This window comes from Coffea arabica, chromosome 8c, assembly GCF_036785885.1.
Source record: "Coffea arabica cultivar ET-39 chromosome 8c, Coffea Arabica ET-39 HiFi, whole genome shotgun sequence".
Classification (NCBI taxonomy): domain Eukaryota; kingdom Viridiplantae; phylum Streptophyta; class Magnoliopsida; order Gentianales; family Rubiaceae; genus Coffea; species Coffea arabica.
Window position 1 is genome coordinate 7,519,087 of NC_092325.1, and position 16,516 is coordinate 7,535,602.

Consider the following 16,516-nt stretch of genomic DNA (forward strand, 5'->3'; position numbering starts at 1 on the left):
TAGAACTCCTAATATGTAGTGGCCAGCACTGAGGTACATGTCCAGCTAAAACATGAATGACTTGGTTTATGTAATCTATGTTTGTGATTTGCATATTATTTACCTCGTCAACTTATAATACATTATGAACTTTGAACAAATTATCCTCATTATTACAGCAGATCCAAAAAAGAAAAGAGTTAAATAGATAATAAAAAATTTTTGACCCACAGTTTAATTACTGATATTAGTGGGCAAGCTCGTGCGTAGCACAGTTAGACCCAAACAAGTAATGATAAAAGAAGAAATGCATAAAAGAATAGAAAAGCAAACCCTCACATATACTGACAAGGCAACTATTCAATAATTCAAACAAACTTATCTAGCTATTATACTAATGCCCTGCACAGGAAAATTAGTCTGGTATAAGTCAAAATAGCCTATGTCAGAAAAAAAAAATCATATTGATGCCCCTATTTGACAGAAAAAGTACAAAAAACAAAACCGATGGGGTAGCATATCACAAGCAAGATATTACCACCGTTCTTGCCACACATTTAAAATCCTAAGCAAATAAAAAAACATAATATAAATAAAACTGCTATTCATCAATGCTACAAACGGCCAAAAAAACTTTCGTTTACAACTTTTTCTCACATATAGACGCAAACAGCTGTATTTCCAATAAAACAAACACTTATAATAAAAAAAAAAAAACTAAATAACATCACCATTAACAATAAAACAAACTCAGCCATAATCTCCTTACATTAAAAAAAAAAAATCAGAACATTACAGTCAAAATAAAAACTCCACTATCATCATGACACTAAAATCCTCAAACAAAATTACTATATCGGCACGACAATCAGTAGAAGCCACCACGTGAATGTTAGCCTCCTAAGCACCACAAGTAGAGAACACCAAGTGAAGAGTAGACTTGTGAGGAATTTCATAGTCTTCAAGAGTGCGACCATCCTCAAGATGCGTACCTGCAAAAACCAACCTTTGCTCTTTCGGTGGGATTCCTTCCCTAGACAGAATTTCTGCCTTCACGTTCTCAATGGTAGCAGAACCCTCCAACACCAGAGTAATGGTATTCCCTCTCAAAGTTTCCACAGATATTTCCATTCGTCCCCTCCACTCCATCACCAACTGAAGGGTTGACTCCTCCTGGATGTAATAATCTGCAAGAGTCCAGCCATCCTCAAGCTGTTTACCAGCAAAAATCAACCTCTGGTGAGCCGGTGGGATCCCTTTCTTATCTTGAATTTTTGCCTTGACATTGTCGATGGTATCAGAACTCTCCACCTCCAGAGCTATGGTCTTTCCAGTAGGAGTTTTCACGAAAATTTGCATTCCACCACCAAGCCTGAGCACCAGATGACGGCTGGACTCCTTTTGAACATCGTAATCGGCAATGGTCCGCCCATCTTCAAGCTGTTTGCCAGCCAAAAACAGCCTCTGCTGGTCTGGGGGAACACCATCCTTGTCTTGAATCTTAGCCGTGACATTGTCAATAGCGTCAGAGCTTTCAACCTCAAGGCTGATTGGCTTGCTAGTGTCGGAGCTCTCAGCTTTCGCGGAGATCTTCATCTGTTAAGGGGGAAAAATGAAACCAAAAAAGCCAAATCCGATCACATCTAATCAAATTCAAATCCCACAACCCAAAATTGCCAGCACAAATACCAAAAGATAAATAATCGGAATTGCTAGCCAAAAAAAAAACTGTAATCCCTCAACCCGAATCAGTATTAACCATTAGATAATTCTAAGCTGTGATCATATACCTGCTAATCGAATGAGTAATAGTCAGTCACATTTAGCAGCAGCTAATTGATTGTAATAGGTGGATAGTTAGTTGGTTATGACAGTAGTTAATTACTTAGCATGGCTGAGGTGGCAAGGTGGTTAAAGGCGGTTACTTCTTAATTCATTGATAAAATAAGTAACAGCAAGGGTAGGCAATTAAGAAAGCTAGTGAAAAAGAAACATCACTTATCTCCCCTTTATTATTGTAACCTTTCCTATAACTCTCCTTGATTATCAATATAGTACAATTCCTCCTCCCTATTCCTCGACGGACATTCTCGGTTGACTGGAATTGGGAATTGGGATCTTCACTACCTTTGCATCACAAAACAATTTAGATTGTCAAGGAAGGAAAGATTAGCTTTTGATGGCAGAATTTGAGAGAAGATTGATGAAGAAGAAGATGGGTAGATTAACGAGTGAGAAGTGAAGGTGAGAGACGCCCATATGGATATGCTGGTATATTAAAAAGAGGCTAAAGAGGTACTGTTGTCAGCACTGTTGATTGTCAGAGTGTTAATTTCGTCCCCTTTTCATTACGCGAAACCAACACGCAACGCGGTGGTATGTGCAATGGAAACTACTCTGGCGTTGCTTGTGCGGTGGGTGGAAAGTGGGATGAACTTCCTACCTATGAAGAAACACAAATGAAGCATTTCCATTCACGTACACCTTCAACGATCACAGCCCTTAAATCTGTGGTTTTGAACTTTTAGTTTTAGCAAAACAACAATGGAAACTTCGGTTTGCTTCTAAGGTGGAAAGTGGGATGAACTTCCCACCGTAGGCAGAAAGCCAATTAGAAGTACAGTTAACTTCGGTTGCTTCTACGGTGGGTGGAAAGTGGGACGAACTTCCCACGAATGTAGCACACAAATGAAGCATATCCATTCGTGTACACCTTCAACGATCACAGCCCTTAAATCAGTGGTTTTGAAGTTTTAGAAAAACAACAATGGAAACTTTGGGGTTGCTTCTAAGGTGGAAAGTGAGATGAACTTCCCACCGCAGCCAGAAAGTCTATTAGAAGTACGGTTGCTTCTTCGATGGAAAATGGCATGAACTTCCACTTTTTTTCCCAAAAAAAAAAAAAATCACAATTGTGTCGAATTTTCTATTTTTGGAATGGAATATTTAGGGAATCTCCATGAATAGGATCAACCCCTATTCCATGAGATTTACATGAGGTTCCTCTTTAAGTTAAGAAAGTCCCGATTGGGTTTATTTGATCCATGATTTATGTTTTATCTTTCGATTGGAGATTAGGAACAGACGGACTTTTTATGGGACCTATTTTACTAACGGGATTCATCACCACTTTAACCACTTTAGCAGCTTGGCCGGTTACAGGATTCTCAATGATTTAATTTCCTGATGTTAGTGATGTACAGTGCTCAAATAGGATTATTTTCTTCTTGGGACCTTTTACTTTTTTTCATTATGTGGGAGTTAGAATTAATTCCTGTTTATCTACTTCTATCGATGTGGGGATGGAAAGTGGGATGAACTTCCCTTATTTTTTTTTCTAGACATGATAGACCTACTCTTACTCTATACTTGAGGAAGGAGGGACTGAAGAGACCCAAGAAAAATTCAGAAGGAAATGAACCACCACTCCTTGACCTAACTCTCAAGTAGATTGTTGTGTTGCAATTGCACTGATCTTTGCCATAGGCATCAAGGAGAATGGAGTTAGAGGAGAATTTGTCACCATTATGTGTTTGAAGGAAGAAAACTGGAGGTGGGATTTTGTGGGAATCAAGAAATGTTGGAACCGGTTGGGAGGATAGAGTAAGTTTAGTCTGAGCAAGAAAAAGGTTGGGTTTGCTGCTATTGTTGTCGCCACCATAGTATGAAATTGAAGTTAGTTGTTCTTGTAGTTTTGAGGGGTTTTAGGCAAAAAGACAAGGGAAGAGGCTGATGAACGAAGAGTTTCAACTATGAAGCTGTACAATACTTGACCATAGTGGAATAGATGTGCTCTATTGATCTATTTGGCTTGGATTAGATTGGACCGTACTCTTACTGGATGTAATCAAGATTGATCCTTTGTTTCAAAAAGAAAAAGAAATTAAATCAGTGTGATGCTTGATTAGATATTCGACTCAATCGGCAACTTGAGTCATAAGAAGCAAAGATAGGCTTACAAGAGTCGTCCGATTACATACTGTACATCATTGTACTCCCTGGTAAGCAGTGAAAGCGATTTGATTATTTGATTTTCCTCTTTTAAAAAAAAAAAATTCCCTTTTTGTGTAAATAAACTAATTGGTAGTAGATATTTTAACAAATTTGAAATTATAATTTGTAAAAGAGAAGAACATGAAATAGATGTGTTTGCCGGTCTTGTATGTCAAGCTTGTTTTGGTGAAGGCAAAAGAAAGTACTACATAGGGCAAGGGTTAAGAAAAATGCGAATAATAATAAGAGTAAATCTTATATGTACCGACAGTGTATACACTATCATCGTTTGATTCACGACATGTATGCAAAAGTTGAATTTTAAAATCAAATTTTGAAGTGTTGCATACACTGTCATTAATAACAAAAATGGAGTGTCATTAAAATTCTTAAGAATTTGAAATTACACTTAAATTTGGCTATACATCCGTTATAAATTTAGAAAAGGAACATTTCCATGTATTAATTTCAAGTAAAAAGTCACAATTTTCATATACGAATACTAAAAGGTAGAGGTGGCAATTTGGATTGAAATCCATTTATCCATCCATATAATCCATAATTAAATGGATTTGGATTATCCATTTATAGTATTGGTTTTAAATGGTTGACCAAAGTAAAACCATTAAATTAAATGGATTTATATGGATTATCCATAAAAACCATATATATCCATTTACTTAAAAACCAAATAAAATTGAAGTTTTGGTGGATAGAGAATTGGGGATCAACTGTGACCGGATTGAGGTGGGTGAGATGCTCCAAGTTGCTCTACTTTGCACTCAATACCTCCCCGCCCACCGGGCTAAGATGTCGGATGTGGATCGAATGCTTGAAGGAGAGGGCCTAGCAGAAAAATGGGCAGCCTCCCATAATTATACAAACCAAGGCACAAACCTTCCCACCCTCAAGGCTGTTTTGTGTTTTACCATGTATGTATATATCGTTTCATAGTCAGAGATACTGATTGCTCCAATGAGTAAATAATATTTAAATGGATTATAAATGGATAATTGGTTTTTATTTAATCCATTTAGATCCATCCATTTAAATCCATTTATTAAATGGATCTAAATGGATTGGATAAATTTTATCCACCATCCATTAAGTCAAAACCAATTATGAACCATTTATCCGTATTGCCACCTCTACTAAAAGGGAAAAAGGTCCTAGGGATTAAGGTTTTGTACGAATATTACAAGTTCTGAGGTTAGTCCGGTTATCTTGTTTGTTATGGGATCAATCAATGTCGCCTGGCCCATTTCTAATTTCCATGTATAGGTGTCAAGTCCCATTACTAACTACGATGGAATATACACTAAGATTTTATGGTTATAATTTCAAGGTCAAGTTGTCACGGAGAACTTAGCAAATTTGGCCATGGGCAGCATAAACAAAATTTGCTTCTGGATGCTGCATTGCTTTCTTATTTACCAGTGTAATTAGGATAGGACAATTCGTTATTGAATTTATTAGACCCTCTTTGTTATTGTTCTTGTAGCGAGTTCAGAAAAAATTTTTATGTAATGGCATATGAACATGTTAAAATCCTTATTTAACCTAATGCTTGCTAATTTAACAAAATAACGCTAGATAAAAGGATTTGTGTTTGGATAGTAATTTATAATCCTTCTATTATAACAAAATCATGCACGATGAAAACATATAGATCTCTCTTGAACAAGAAAATTTTTCTTGTGCTCTCAATGTCGTTCATCACTGATCAAAATAAATGTCAAAATGAAGATTTGTGCACAACAACGGTCATTCTAAAGCTTATTTTTATTTTTTTTAGGGATAATTTCAAAAACCAACCCTGAGGTTTTTGACAATTTCACTGAGCTCCCCCGATATTTGAAAAATTATACATACCTCCCCTATCATTTAATCCTTTTATTATAACAAAATCATGCACGATGAAAACATATAGATCTCTCTTGAACAAGAAAATTTTGTCGTGCTCTCAATATCATTCATCACTGATCAAAATAAATGCCAAAATGAAGATTTATACATAGCTGTCATTCTAATGCTCATTCTATTTTTATTTTTAGCATTAGAACTTTTTTACTTCCATTTGCTCCCACCATTTATGCAATTACTTCAATAGATATAAAGCCATCCTACAGGTTTAAATAATTTATGCCCACTTGGGCATGTCGCACACCGCGCAGTTTATTCCTCGTAGTTCTCTCTCACACGAGCAAAGCCAATCCGGAAAAACAAGAACTTCAAATAGGCCAATCAAAACATTCTTAAACAAGACTAGGTTTATTCCTCGTAGTTCTCTCTGTACATGAGTAAAGCCCATCCCTAAAAGAAAGAACTACAAATAAACAGCCCAATCAAAACATCAGTAGAAGCCACTCTTGGTACAAAAGACCAGCACACCAAACAGAATTCCAAAATCAAGATAAGTGTTCAACACAACAATCAGTAGAAGCCACCATGCGAATGTTAGCCTCCTAAGCACCAAAAGTAGAGAACACCAAGTGAAGAGTAGACTTGTGAGGAATTTTGTATTCTGCAAGAGTGCGACCATCCTCAAGAGGCGTACCAGCAAAAACCAACCTTTGCTGCTTCGGTGGGATTCCTTTCCTACACTGAATTTCTTCCTTCACGTACTTGATGGTAGCAGAACTCGTCAACACCAGAGTAATGGTACTCCCTTCCGAAGTCGTCACGAATATTTCCATTCCTCCTCCCCTCAACCTCATCACCAAGTGAAGGGTTGACTCCTTCTGGATGTAATAATCTGCAAGAGTCCGGCCATCCTCAAGCTGTTTACCAGCAAAACTCAGCCTCTGGTCAGCCAGTGGGATCCCTTCCTTATCTTGAATTTTCGCCTTGACAGTGCCAATGGTATCAGAACTGTCCACCTCCAGAGTTATGGCCTTTCCAGTAGAAGTTTCCACGAAAATTTGCATTGCACCGCCAAGCCTGAGCACCAAATGAGGGATAGACTCCTTTTGAATATTGTAATCGGCAATGGTCCGCCCATCTTCAAGTCGTTTGCCAGCAAAAAACAACGTCTGCTGGTCTGGGGGAATACCTTCCTTGTCTTGAATCTTAGCCTTGACATTGTCAATAGTGTCAGAGCTATCAACCTCAAAACTAATTCGCTTACCAGTGTCAAAGCTCTGAACCTCGACTGTCAGACCTTTCACGAAGATCGGCATCTGTTAGGGGGAAATAACCAAAAAAAAAAAAAAAAAAAAGCCAAATTTGATCAGATCTAATCAAATTCATATCCCTCAACCCAAAATTGCCAGCACAAATACCAAAAGATAAATAATCGGAATTGCTAGCCAAACAAAAAACTGTAATTCCTCAACCCCAATCAATTTTAACCATTAGATAATGCTAAGCTGTGATCATATACCCGCTAATTAAGAAAGCAAACATCACTTATCTCCCCTTTATTATTGTAGCCTTTCCTGTAACTCTCCTTGATTATCAATATAGTACAATTCTTCCTCCCTATTCCTCGACGGACATTCTCCTTGGACTGGAATTGGGAATTGGGATCTTCACTACCTTCGCATCACAAAACAATATAGATTGTCAAAGAAGGAAGGATTACCTTTTGATGGCAGAATTTGAGAGAAGATTGATGAAGAAGAAGATGGGTAGATTAACGAGTGAGAAATGAAGGTAAGAGACGCCCATATCTTACCTTGCATATATAGATCAGATAGATCAGAAAAACAGAAGACTTCTACTTCCACATTAAGCAAGTGGTTTTGTCAAGTGGTTTTGTTTGGGGAGGGAGGCTACCGCGAACGATTTTTCTAGAACGTGGCAGAATTTTCAGAGAGGATTGATGAAGAATATTCAAATCAAAAGTGGCTACAGTATTTTCTTTCTAACATTCCGCCGTTGACCTCATAGTGTATGTGTTAAAGGTTAGTGAGAGACGCCATATACTAGTATATTAAAAAGAGGCTTAAGAGGTATTGTGGTCAGCGCTGTCGATTGCCACAGTGTTAATTTCGTCCCCTTCTGATAAAGCAAAGCAAAACGGACCACGTTTTGAACTTTAAAGAGGTTTCTGTGGCTTTGAACTTTAACAGAACGCCAATTAATACTTCGGAACCACATTTTGTCGTGACGGGCAAGTTTTATTATGATTATTGAGCAATGTGTCTTCTTTTTTTTTGGGATAATTTAAGAAAGCTCCTCTAAGGTTTCTGACAATATCACTGAACTCTCTTAAAGTTTAAAAAATTACACCCACCTTATATGATTTGATAGTTTTAGTAACAAAATCTTAAAATAATAATGACTTAGTCAAATTTTTAAATGAATACCCAAAAATGCCCTTGTGTAATGAGTTTTCAAATCTTGAGGAAGCTCAGCGAAATTGTCAGAAACCTTAGGGGAGGTTTCTGAAATTATCCTCAAAAATAATTTTAAAAGTTATTCTAAATATAAGCATGTCAAACCAGAAAATTTTATTAAAATATTTAAAGATAATATTGTCATTTTAAATAACAAGTGAGATATGAGTTATTTTAAAAATCTCGAAAGAGCTAAATGAAATTGTTAAAAAGCTCTAGTGAGGTTCCTGAAACTATCCCAACGATAACAATTTCCTCAAACAAAAACGCAGGAGACTTGTATATCCGGAGCACCCCCTTCTGCGTTACTTTTAGCTGTAATAGCAAGGCAACCGGGAGCCAATGTTTTTAAACTCGGACCGGTGAGCGAACCGGAGAGGGTCCGGGCCGGTTCACCGATTTTCTGGTTTTTTTTTTTTTTTTTTTTTTTTGTAACTTGAGTGTTAAGTATCTTACATGTTTTCATTCTACACTTGAACTTGACACCTAATGTACAATTTAACATGGTTAGTGATAACTTAAGTTTTTAAAATGCATTTACCAACATAACTAAATTTAAGTTGAGATAATAACAAATTTCCTAAAAGTTATACATAAAACCTGGAATGATAAACATAATTAAAATATCATAATTCACCACAAGTTTTCATAAATTCATTACAAACATGAATAGATATAATCCAAATGTTCACCAATTATCACAAATAAAAACACAAAAATAAATAAAATAAATATTGAAATTCTTTTACAATTCTTAAAAAAGTCCATAAAAGAGTCTAACTCATATTCAAGACAAACCATTTGAATAACAAACTTCCATCAATGGTATGATAAGCAGCAACACCACATTCACAATTTCATCAACTTAACCTGAAAAAATTAAAATTTTATTATAAAAATATAAACCTAATTGGTCAAACTAAAAAAAAATCAAAAAATTTTAAAAAACAAAGATACAACTAAACACATAAAAAATTAATTGCTACTAAACATATGGTCCTGAGGTTACTATTTAGGAATTTACCAAGACATACAAACATGTGGTCAAATTTGGCACTTTTTTGTTTTAAGCTTTTGTTTGACAACTTTCACAAATCAACTTTAACATGTCTTTAATTTTGTTGCTTTAGTGAAACCTATAAAATTCAAGATGAATGAGCATTCAGTAGACTAATTACTTCAGCATAGAAAAAGCAATAAAAACACAATAAATAGCATAGAAAAAACAGAACAATCATTGATACAAAATTTATTAATTTGAAACTTCATCCATGTCTAATTTATTTAATTTGATACTTCATCCAAAAAAATAGCTTCTCCAAATATGATTGCAAATTAATTAATGATTCATAATTTCATCCTTAATTAATCAAATAAAAATAAAACAAAACTTAGGGGAAACAGATGAAAATTGGGGGAAAAAAGAAGAAAATACAAAAAAAAATCGGCTAAAGATAATAATATAGAAAACAAAAACCTTGAAAAAGGAAAAAGTAAACTTACTAAGATGATGGAAAACAGGAAAAGCTCTTGAGTCTCATATATCTTGTGAAAGTTGAAATTTCCAACTTGTCTGCAATCTGCAAAAGATGATAGTGATAAAGGTGAAGGCTTGAGAAAATTTTGTTGTGGATATTTGGGTTTGAAAGGGTTAAGAAGAAAAAATTGAAAAAAAAATTCAAGAGGAGAACTGGAGCCATTGGCCGCCTGAAGCCGAGAAAGTGATAGATTGAAACTTGAAAGAAAAGTGCGTCGGCTGTTTCTTTTTTTAATATTAGGATTTGATTTTTTTAATCTATATTTTAGTCAAGTTAAGTAGAATTTTCAACAAAATGAGTTGTGGTCTAGTGGTGAAGAGTGCTGTATGGGAACCCTGAGACTGAGGTTCAAACTTCCGTAGCTACATTCTTGGCATTTTTGTTTGAAAATTAGAAAACCGCCGGGTTACGGTTCGTGCGGTTTTTAACGGTTCATACGGTTCAACCGATTTCTAGCAATTTTTTATTAACTTTCGGGTTTAATACTGGACCGGACAGGTGGTATGTTCGGTTCGCCGTCCAACCAGTCGAACCGGCCGATCCGATCCAGTTCTGAAAACATTGCCGGGAGCTGGATGTCTTTGAACGTCTCCTGAGGGGCCAACATGCTGCCGCCAGACATTTCACCGCCGGACATGTGTCCACTGTAAAATTTAGAGCTCAAGTGGACCCCTTCGTCCAAAACAATGGGTTGGTACAAACCACTGTACCATTTATTAAGTATTATGTTGTTTTAAAACAATGGATTGGTGGTACAAACTAGGGATGTAAGCGAGTCGAACTATTATCGAGTAGTTTGGTCAACGACTTGGTTTGAACTTGGTCAAATCGAGTTCGAGCTGAGTTTCGAGCTACTCGAATATACTTTCGAGTCAAGTTCGAGTCAGAAATTTGCGGCTTGATGTAAGCGAGTCGAGTTACTATCGAATAGCTTGCGAGTAGCTCGGTCAACGATTTGGCTTGAACTCGATTTGGCTTGATCGAGTTCAAGCCGAGTCTCGAGCTACTCGAATATACTTTCGAATCTAGTTCGAGTCAGGAATTTGCGGCTTGTGGCTCGACGAGCTACTCGTCGAGCCGGATATATTTAATTAATATATATAATTTAAATAATATATATGTATTATAATTATAAAATGATCGTTATGAGTATAATTTATACTGAATTTACAAGTGTATATTTTTCGAGTCGAGTCAAAAGTTTGATTAGACTCGACTTGATAAGCCTTGACCTTTGATCGAACCTTATCAAGTCGAGTCTCGAGTTTAAAAGAATTTTCTCGAGTCAACCCTCGAGTTGCGATTTTTAGGCTTGATCAAGACTCGAGCTCGAGTCTAGTTACATATAGGTTGAGTCAAGTTCGAGTATAGCAATACTCGACCTCGACTTGGTTCGAATACATCCTTTGTACAAACCAATATACCATTCTACAGAATTATTGTTGGTTTAAAACAGGGATAACCTTTTTATATGTCACGAGTGTATAATTATATTAACAGATTTAGATTATGTCACACAGTATGACTTTAAATTTAAAATTCAACTCATGCATATATAATTTACGTCTAAAAACATTCAAAACTCCTAGCCTAAAAAAATCATTGTTGGTATATAAAAAGCTAATTCTTTAAATAATATTGCAAGAAGAAGCAATTGCACAACAGCCTCGACAATGAAAGTATCATCAGCCCCTATCCTGGGAAAAATTTCAAGCAACAAGCCAATAACATTGTAGCGTGCAGCAGTTTCTTCCTATAATTGTGCTCAGCCGGCCAGGTCCTGGAGGAGCCAATGCCAATGCCCCCTAATAATTGCTCCTCATTTGCAAGTGATAAAATCTGGTCAAGAACATAGTGTCATATCGTCTTCTTGAAGAGGTTAGCAGCCGAATCAGAGGGTACGTGCACATCCTCAATCGAAAGAGACTTTTTAGGCGCTATAAGAAGCGAAGTGGCCAACTCAATTATCTTCCCTTTCATTCCATAACGGCTTACGAAATCAGAAAACTCAGCGGCAGATGAACAGTTGACAAGCCTACGAACAATCTTTAACACTCCAAGCATGCAATCTAAGTCCACAAATATCAAAAAGCAGACTAGTGTATAAACTGATTCTTCATGAATATTCCAAGAAAACCTTCTGCTAAGGACTCAAGAGCCAACTCAAGCGGCAGGAAACCATCTTTGGTTCGCGCATCTGCCTTTGCCCCATATGTAAGGAATAACTATGTCATTGACGAAGATAATTCGATTGCTGCCAAATGCAACGGATAGAGGTGACCGTTATTTATTTTGTTTTTTGGTTGACAAGGAAATTCATAGGCGTTACCCCAGAGTACACGCTGGGTAAATTCCATCCATACAATAACTGGTTAACCACACAGAGAGGTAAGACGCACTAGACAAATCCTGAACGACGAGAGCTGTCCCGGGTTGACGAGAGGAAGTAAGACTACGGCTGTTGAGTCCACAAAAATTTCTCCCTTGGGAGCTGCTGTTCAGAAAGGCGATTTTGACGTCCCCAAGAAATACTCCTATCGGTTCAAGGAGTTGGAAATGGAAGGGATACAATGAGAGCTAAGAATAGGGGTTAAAATTAGGGTAACCTTCGGTACTCAACAAGGATAGTATTGATATTACATAATGATGAGTGCTTATATTAGGAGTGGTGATTGATTTTCTGCATTGCAGAATTGACAAATAGTAGGGAAAAAATTAAAAATGGGAAATTGCTATCAAAACTAATTGCAGAGCTATTTCCTAGGTACATCATATTTATGCACAACAGGCAAAGCTAAAGACGGAAAATAACTGAAACTTTCACAACTTTCACAAACTTTCATGATTATATTACAGTATACATGATACAGTACATGAATTCAACAAATCTCTTATACTAACAAATATTACAGGACAAAAATTATGCCAAAAATCTATATAAAGAACACATCAAACAGCATTTAACATGCTGTGTTTCCAACTAACTGATCTTCACACAATCAAGGCAAATCATAATTGTTCTTTTTATTATATGGTTCTTTGCCAGAGATAATTTGGTCCACAAAATGACACTGGCTGCTAAGATTCATTACATTTCAAGAAGAAGTTGAGGGGGTATAGGAAGGATTGAACACTTTCTGTTCGGCACAGCTGAGTACTTCATTAGGTCCTGCCTCTTCTCGCCCAACTCCCAAAAGGTCAAGGTAGTTTAGATAATGGGAGATAATGATATTCATACTGTCAATATCACCTTGACCACAAACAGAATCTCCATAGAGGAGGTTCATGGTTGTCCCAAAACCAGGAACTCGTTTTGCTTCAGTATCATTTTTGTTGGGCTTCCAGTTGCCAACAAATGCATCATGAGCAGAAGGTAGTCCCTTTTTCTGGGGTTTCATCCATTGATATATTGCAGCCTGGAAAGCCAGAGTCGCGTTTTGTTCAATGTATTCAGGATGGTTCAAAAGATCTTGCTTGAGGCCTTCACCAACAGGCCCGTAGTTGTAGTTCCTAAAACAACATACACGGATACAGTCAGAAAAATATGCATGACTGAAGCAATTACTAAAATGTAATAGAGTTAAAATACCGAAACCCTGTCCCCCCCCCCCCGCCCCAGCCGGCCCAAAAAAAAAACCCGCACAAAAAAAAAAATTCTAAGCAGATGCATGGAGCTCTTCAATATCTATAATCATCATGCGAGCATTACAGACTTTACAATTCTAAGAAACAGGGACAGTTAGAATGGAAAACAAATTAACTTTGTGTAGTCTTTGTTAAGAAAGCTTGATTCAGTAGGAATCAGTGAACTAAATTATGGCAGAATGATAATTAAGGACTATTTCCATAAAACAATCAACAAAGCTTGCAGAAAGCAAATGGCATTTAGTTCCACATCCAACTCAAATTTCGAGGCATAAATAGCATATCTAAATCACTGGTACTGCTTTTTTCTTCCCTCTCACTGTCTCTCTCTCTCTCTGATCATGTCAAAGACCTCAGTTAGCCTGTAAAAAGTAACAATCAAGTAAGGGAAGAAAGAACACCACCACATACCAATAAAGAGGTAGTGCACCACGACCATGGTAACTAACTCCAGGAGCACATGGATAGGTTAACTTGTAGTAATCATCACAGTATATTGAGTTAGGACTCATTTCCTTGTTGTAGCATAGACCCCAAGCCAAGGGTCCCCCTGTGGCTACCCCATAACCACCTGCACCATTATCAGAAGCATCAACTTTAAATGGACTTAAGCAAGAAAATGAAGTCAATGCAACCAAAAATCAAAGAAAATTTCTCCCTCGTGAGCAACTTCCTCAAATCTCAATTTCAGCTTCAAGGCACCATTTAGTTGGATGCTGATTAGAGAAATTTATCTCATAAGTTTAGATAGAAAAAGCTATTTGCCTAAGGATTTATTTGTTTCACCACACTTCCAACCTTATTCATTGTTACACATTCTCTAAGTCTGTCTTCACAGATACTAGCAAACAGTAGGGATGGTAAAAAAAATATCCACATAACAGTAGGACTAAGTTATAATCGTATTATAGATAGAGATACTAATCATATATACACACATGGTACATGCAAAGAAGGTGAGATATAGGAGCATTAAATGCAAGAATAGGTGAGCAATGAAAGTGTTAAAAAATGGGCAATGCTAACTAAATTTTGCACTTCCTTTTTTTAATTTTTTTCTTTTTTAGAAAGGGAGAGGATGGGATTTAAGAAATGGGGATGGAAAGAAAGAAGAGAGAGAAAAGGGGGGGGATTTGAACCCAGAACCTCTGATTCCTAGGTACTAAATCTTACAATTCTAAAAGAAATATATTTCCTTGAAAGTCACGACACATTACATATATAGGAGAATGAAAATCAAGAATTAAAAAATTTTCTTGTGCTCAGTAACAATGCTGAAAATAACACTTACACAAAATATGGTAACACTTGCATACTCTGTTTTCATGCTACTTTACGAATCTGAAATGTACCTGAATAAGAAATGACTAAACTAATCTGAGATTCTTTTTTATTTTGACTAGAACTCGTTCAAAAGAATGTTCACAGCAAAAAGAAAACTGCAGTGATTGTACCATCACATCCATCTTTTGCTTATATGCAAAGTAAACAACAGAAGTAAACCTCCTATATGAAACTTTTAGATCCAAATAAATCAGTTCAAAACAGCACTAAATCACAAACTATCATGTCAGGTCTCAATTCTGGCCCCAAAAAAGAAAGAACTTCTATCCATACACTCAATCTAGGTAATACGCATTCCAAGATCAGTAAGAATCTGAGTAATTCCACACGATACACTAAGTCTCTTAAACTAATAATTCTAGCCACAAATCTACATCCACCGACAAACATGTCCAACCTAGACAGCATCCCTACAAGCTCGTATATTGTTCTTTGAAAGAAATGGAATCAATGAAATGAAAAATGGAGTCATATTCTCTAAATTAAGAGTACAGTTTCTAAAAAACACAATTTTCCATTTCCAAATCTCACGAAGAACCACACGCAACTCAACTAAATTAGGAAAAACACGCTACAATTCCATATCATCTCCTTACCTTTTCAAACATAATATTATATTTGATATTAAGTACTAGCCATCCATTTTTGAATTACCCCTTCGAAACCGACAACCGAAAAAAAAAGGTAAAATGGATGGTAAATTCTTATGCATATATATAAAAACAAACAAAACTTTAAATCCATCAAAAAAAGGGAGAGGAACTTACAAGAAGTTTTGGCACCGACATGACCAAGAAATGCGGAAAGCTCCAACATCTGGGCAGTCTTGTTTCCAGTGGTACCAAATCCCAAAGGCTGGAAAAGAGCAGCTGCGTGAATGAAAGATTCGTAATCCCAAAACCCAACGGCATGAGCCACTGGCGAATTCCTCTTGGAGAACAGATTCTCAAACTGGTAAGTCTGAAAATAGTCCGAGATCGTCAGATTACAACAGTACACAGATGGGGTCGAACATTCCCACCCCTTTGTACAGTACTTCTTCCCTTTCACAACCTTCACCACTTTCGAAGGCACCGCTGACTCGTCGGCGTAAGAAATCGCCGGTGAAAGAATCAAAATTAGACAAATGACCGGCAAAAACATCTTGAAATTCAACATTTCTTTACAATGCAGCAGGGATTAAAACGGTGGGTTTTTTCTGCTGGGAATTTTGGAGCTATAAAATTGAAGAAATGAAAGGGAAAGAGGAGCTGGAATGATGGGGGAAAGGGGCCATGGACTATAGAGAGTGTGATGCAAGGTAAGGAAAGCGGTGGTTGGATGCGGTGTCGTTTTCTGGGGATGGAGAAATGGACGGTCGAGATGGGGTTTGGGTTGGGGAATGGAGGGTGGATGGTGAACGTGTACCAGGCTGGATTTGGAATCAAGCAAAGGGGAGACGGTGAGGGAGTGACCCACTAACTAATTAATTGCATTCCACCGACAGCTCCTGAGTCCTGAGGACTCTTCAGACTGGGGGATTGTTTGCGTTTTGGTTTTATGGATCCGGATATGGGAATCCGGAGTCAGAGTTGTGCCGACAAATGAAAGTCTTGAACGGACCAGGGGCCTTGCCAGACAATCGTTTCAGAAACTTTTGACGGCCCAGATGAATTGAGATAAATCAACGGAAGAAAA

General features: G+C 36.9%; 2 protein-coding genes across 2 annotated transcripts; both read right to left on the reverse strand.

Moving 5' to 3' along the window:
• Positions 1-697: 697 nt before the first annotated feature.
• Positions 698-8,013, reverse strand: LOC113706867 (polyubiquitin). Its single transcript, XM_072063242.1, has 3 exons — positions 7,556-8,013; positions 6,638-7,151; positions 698-1,556 (listed from the first exon to the last, which is right to left on the reverse strand). Exons 2-3 carry the CDS (start codon positions 7,149-7,151, stop codon positions 880-882), a joined length of 1,191 nt encoding a protein of 396 aa, XP_071919343.1. The 5' UTR covers positions 7,556-8,013; the 3' UTR covers positions 698-879.
• Positions 8,014-12,677: 4,664 nt separating this feature from the next.
• On the reverse strand, positions 12,678-16,428 carry LOC113706865 (chitinase-like protein 2). The gene is made up of 3 exons (XM_027228898.2): positions 15,607-16,428; positions 13,907-14,066; positions 12,678-13,360 (listed from the first exon to the last, which is right to left on the reverse strand). Exons 1-3 carry the CDS (start codon positions 15,995-15,997, stop codon positions 12,946-12,948), a joined length of 966 nt encoding a protein of 321 aa, XP_027084699.1. The 5' UTR covers positions 15,998-16,428; the 3' UTR covers positions 12,678-12,945.
• Between the last annotated feature and the right edge of the window lie 88 nt (positions 16,429-16,516).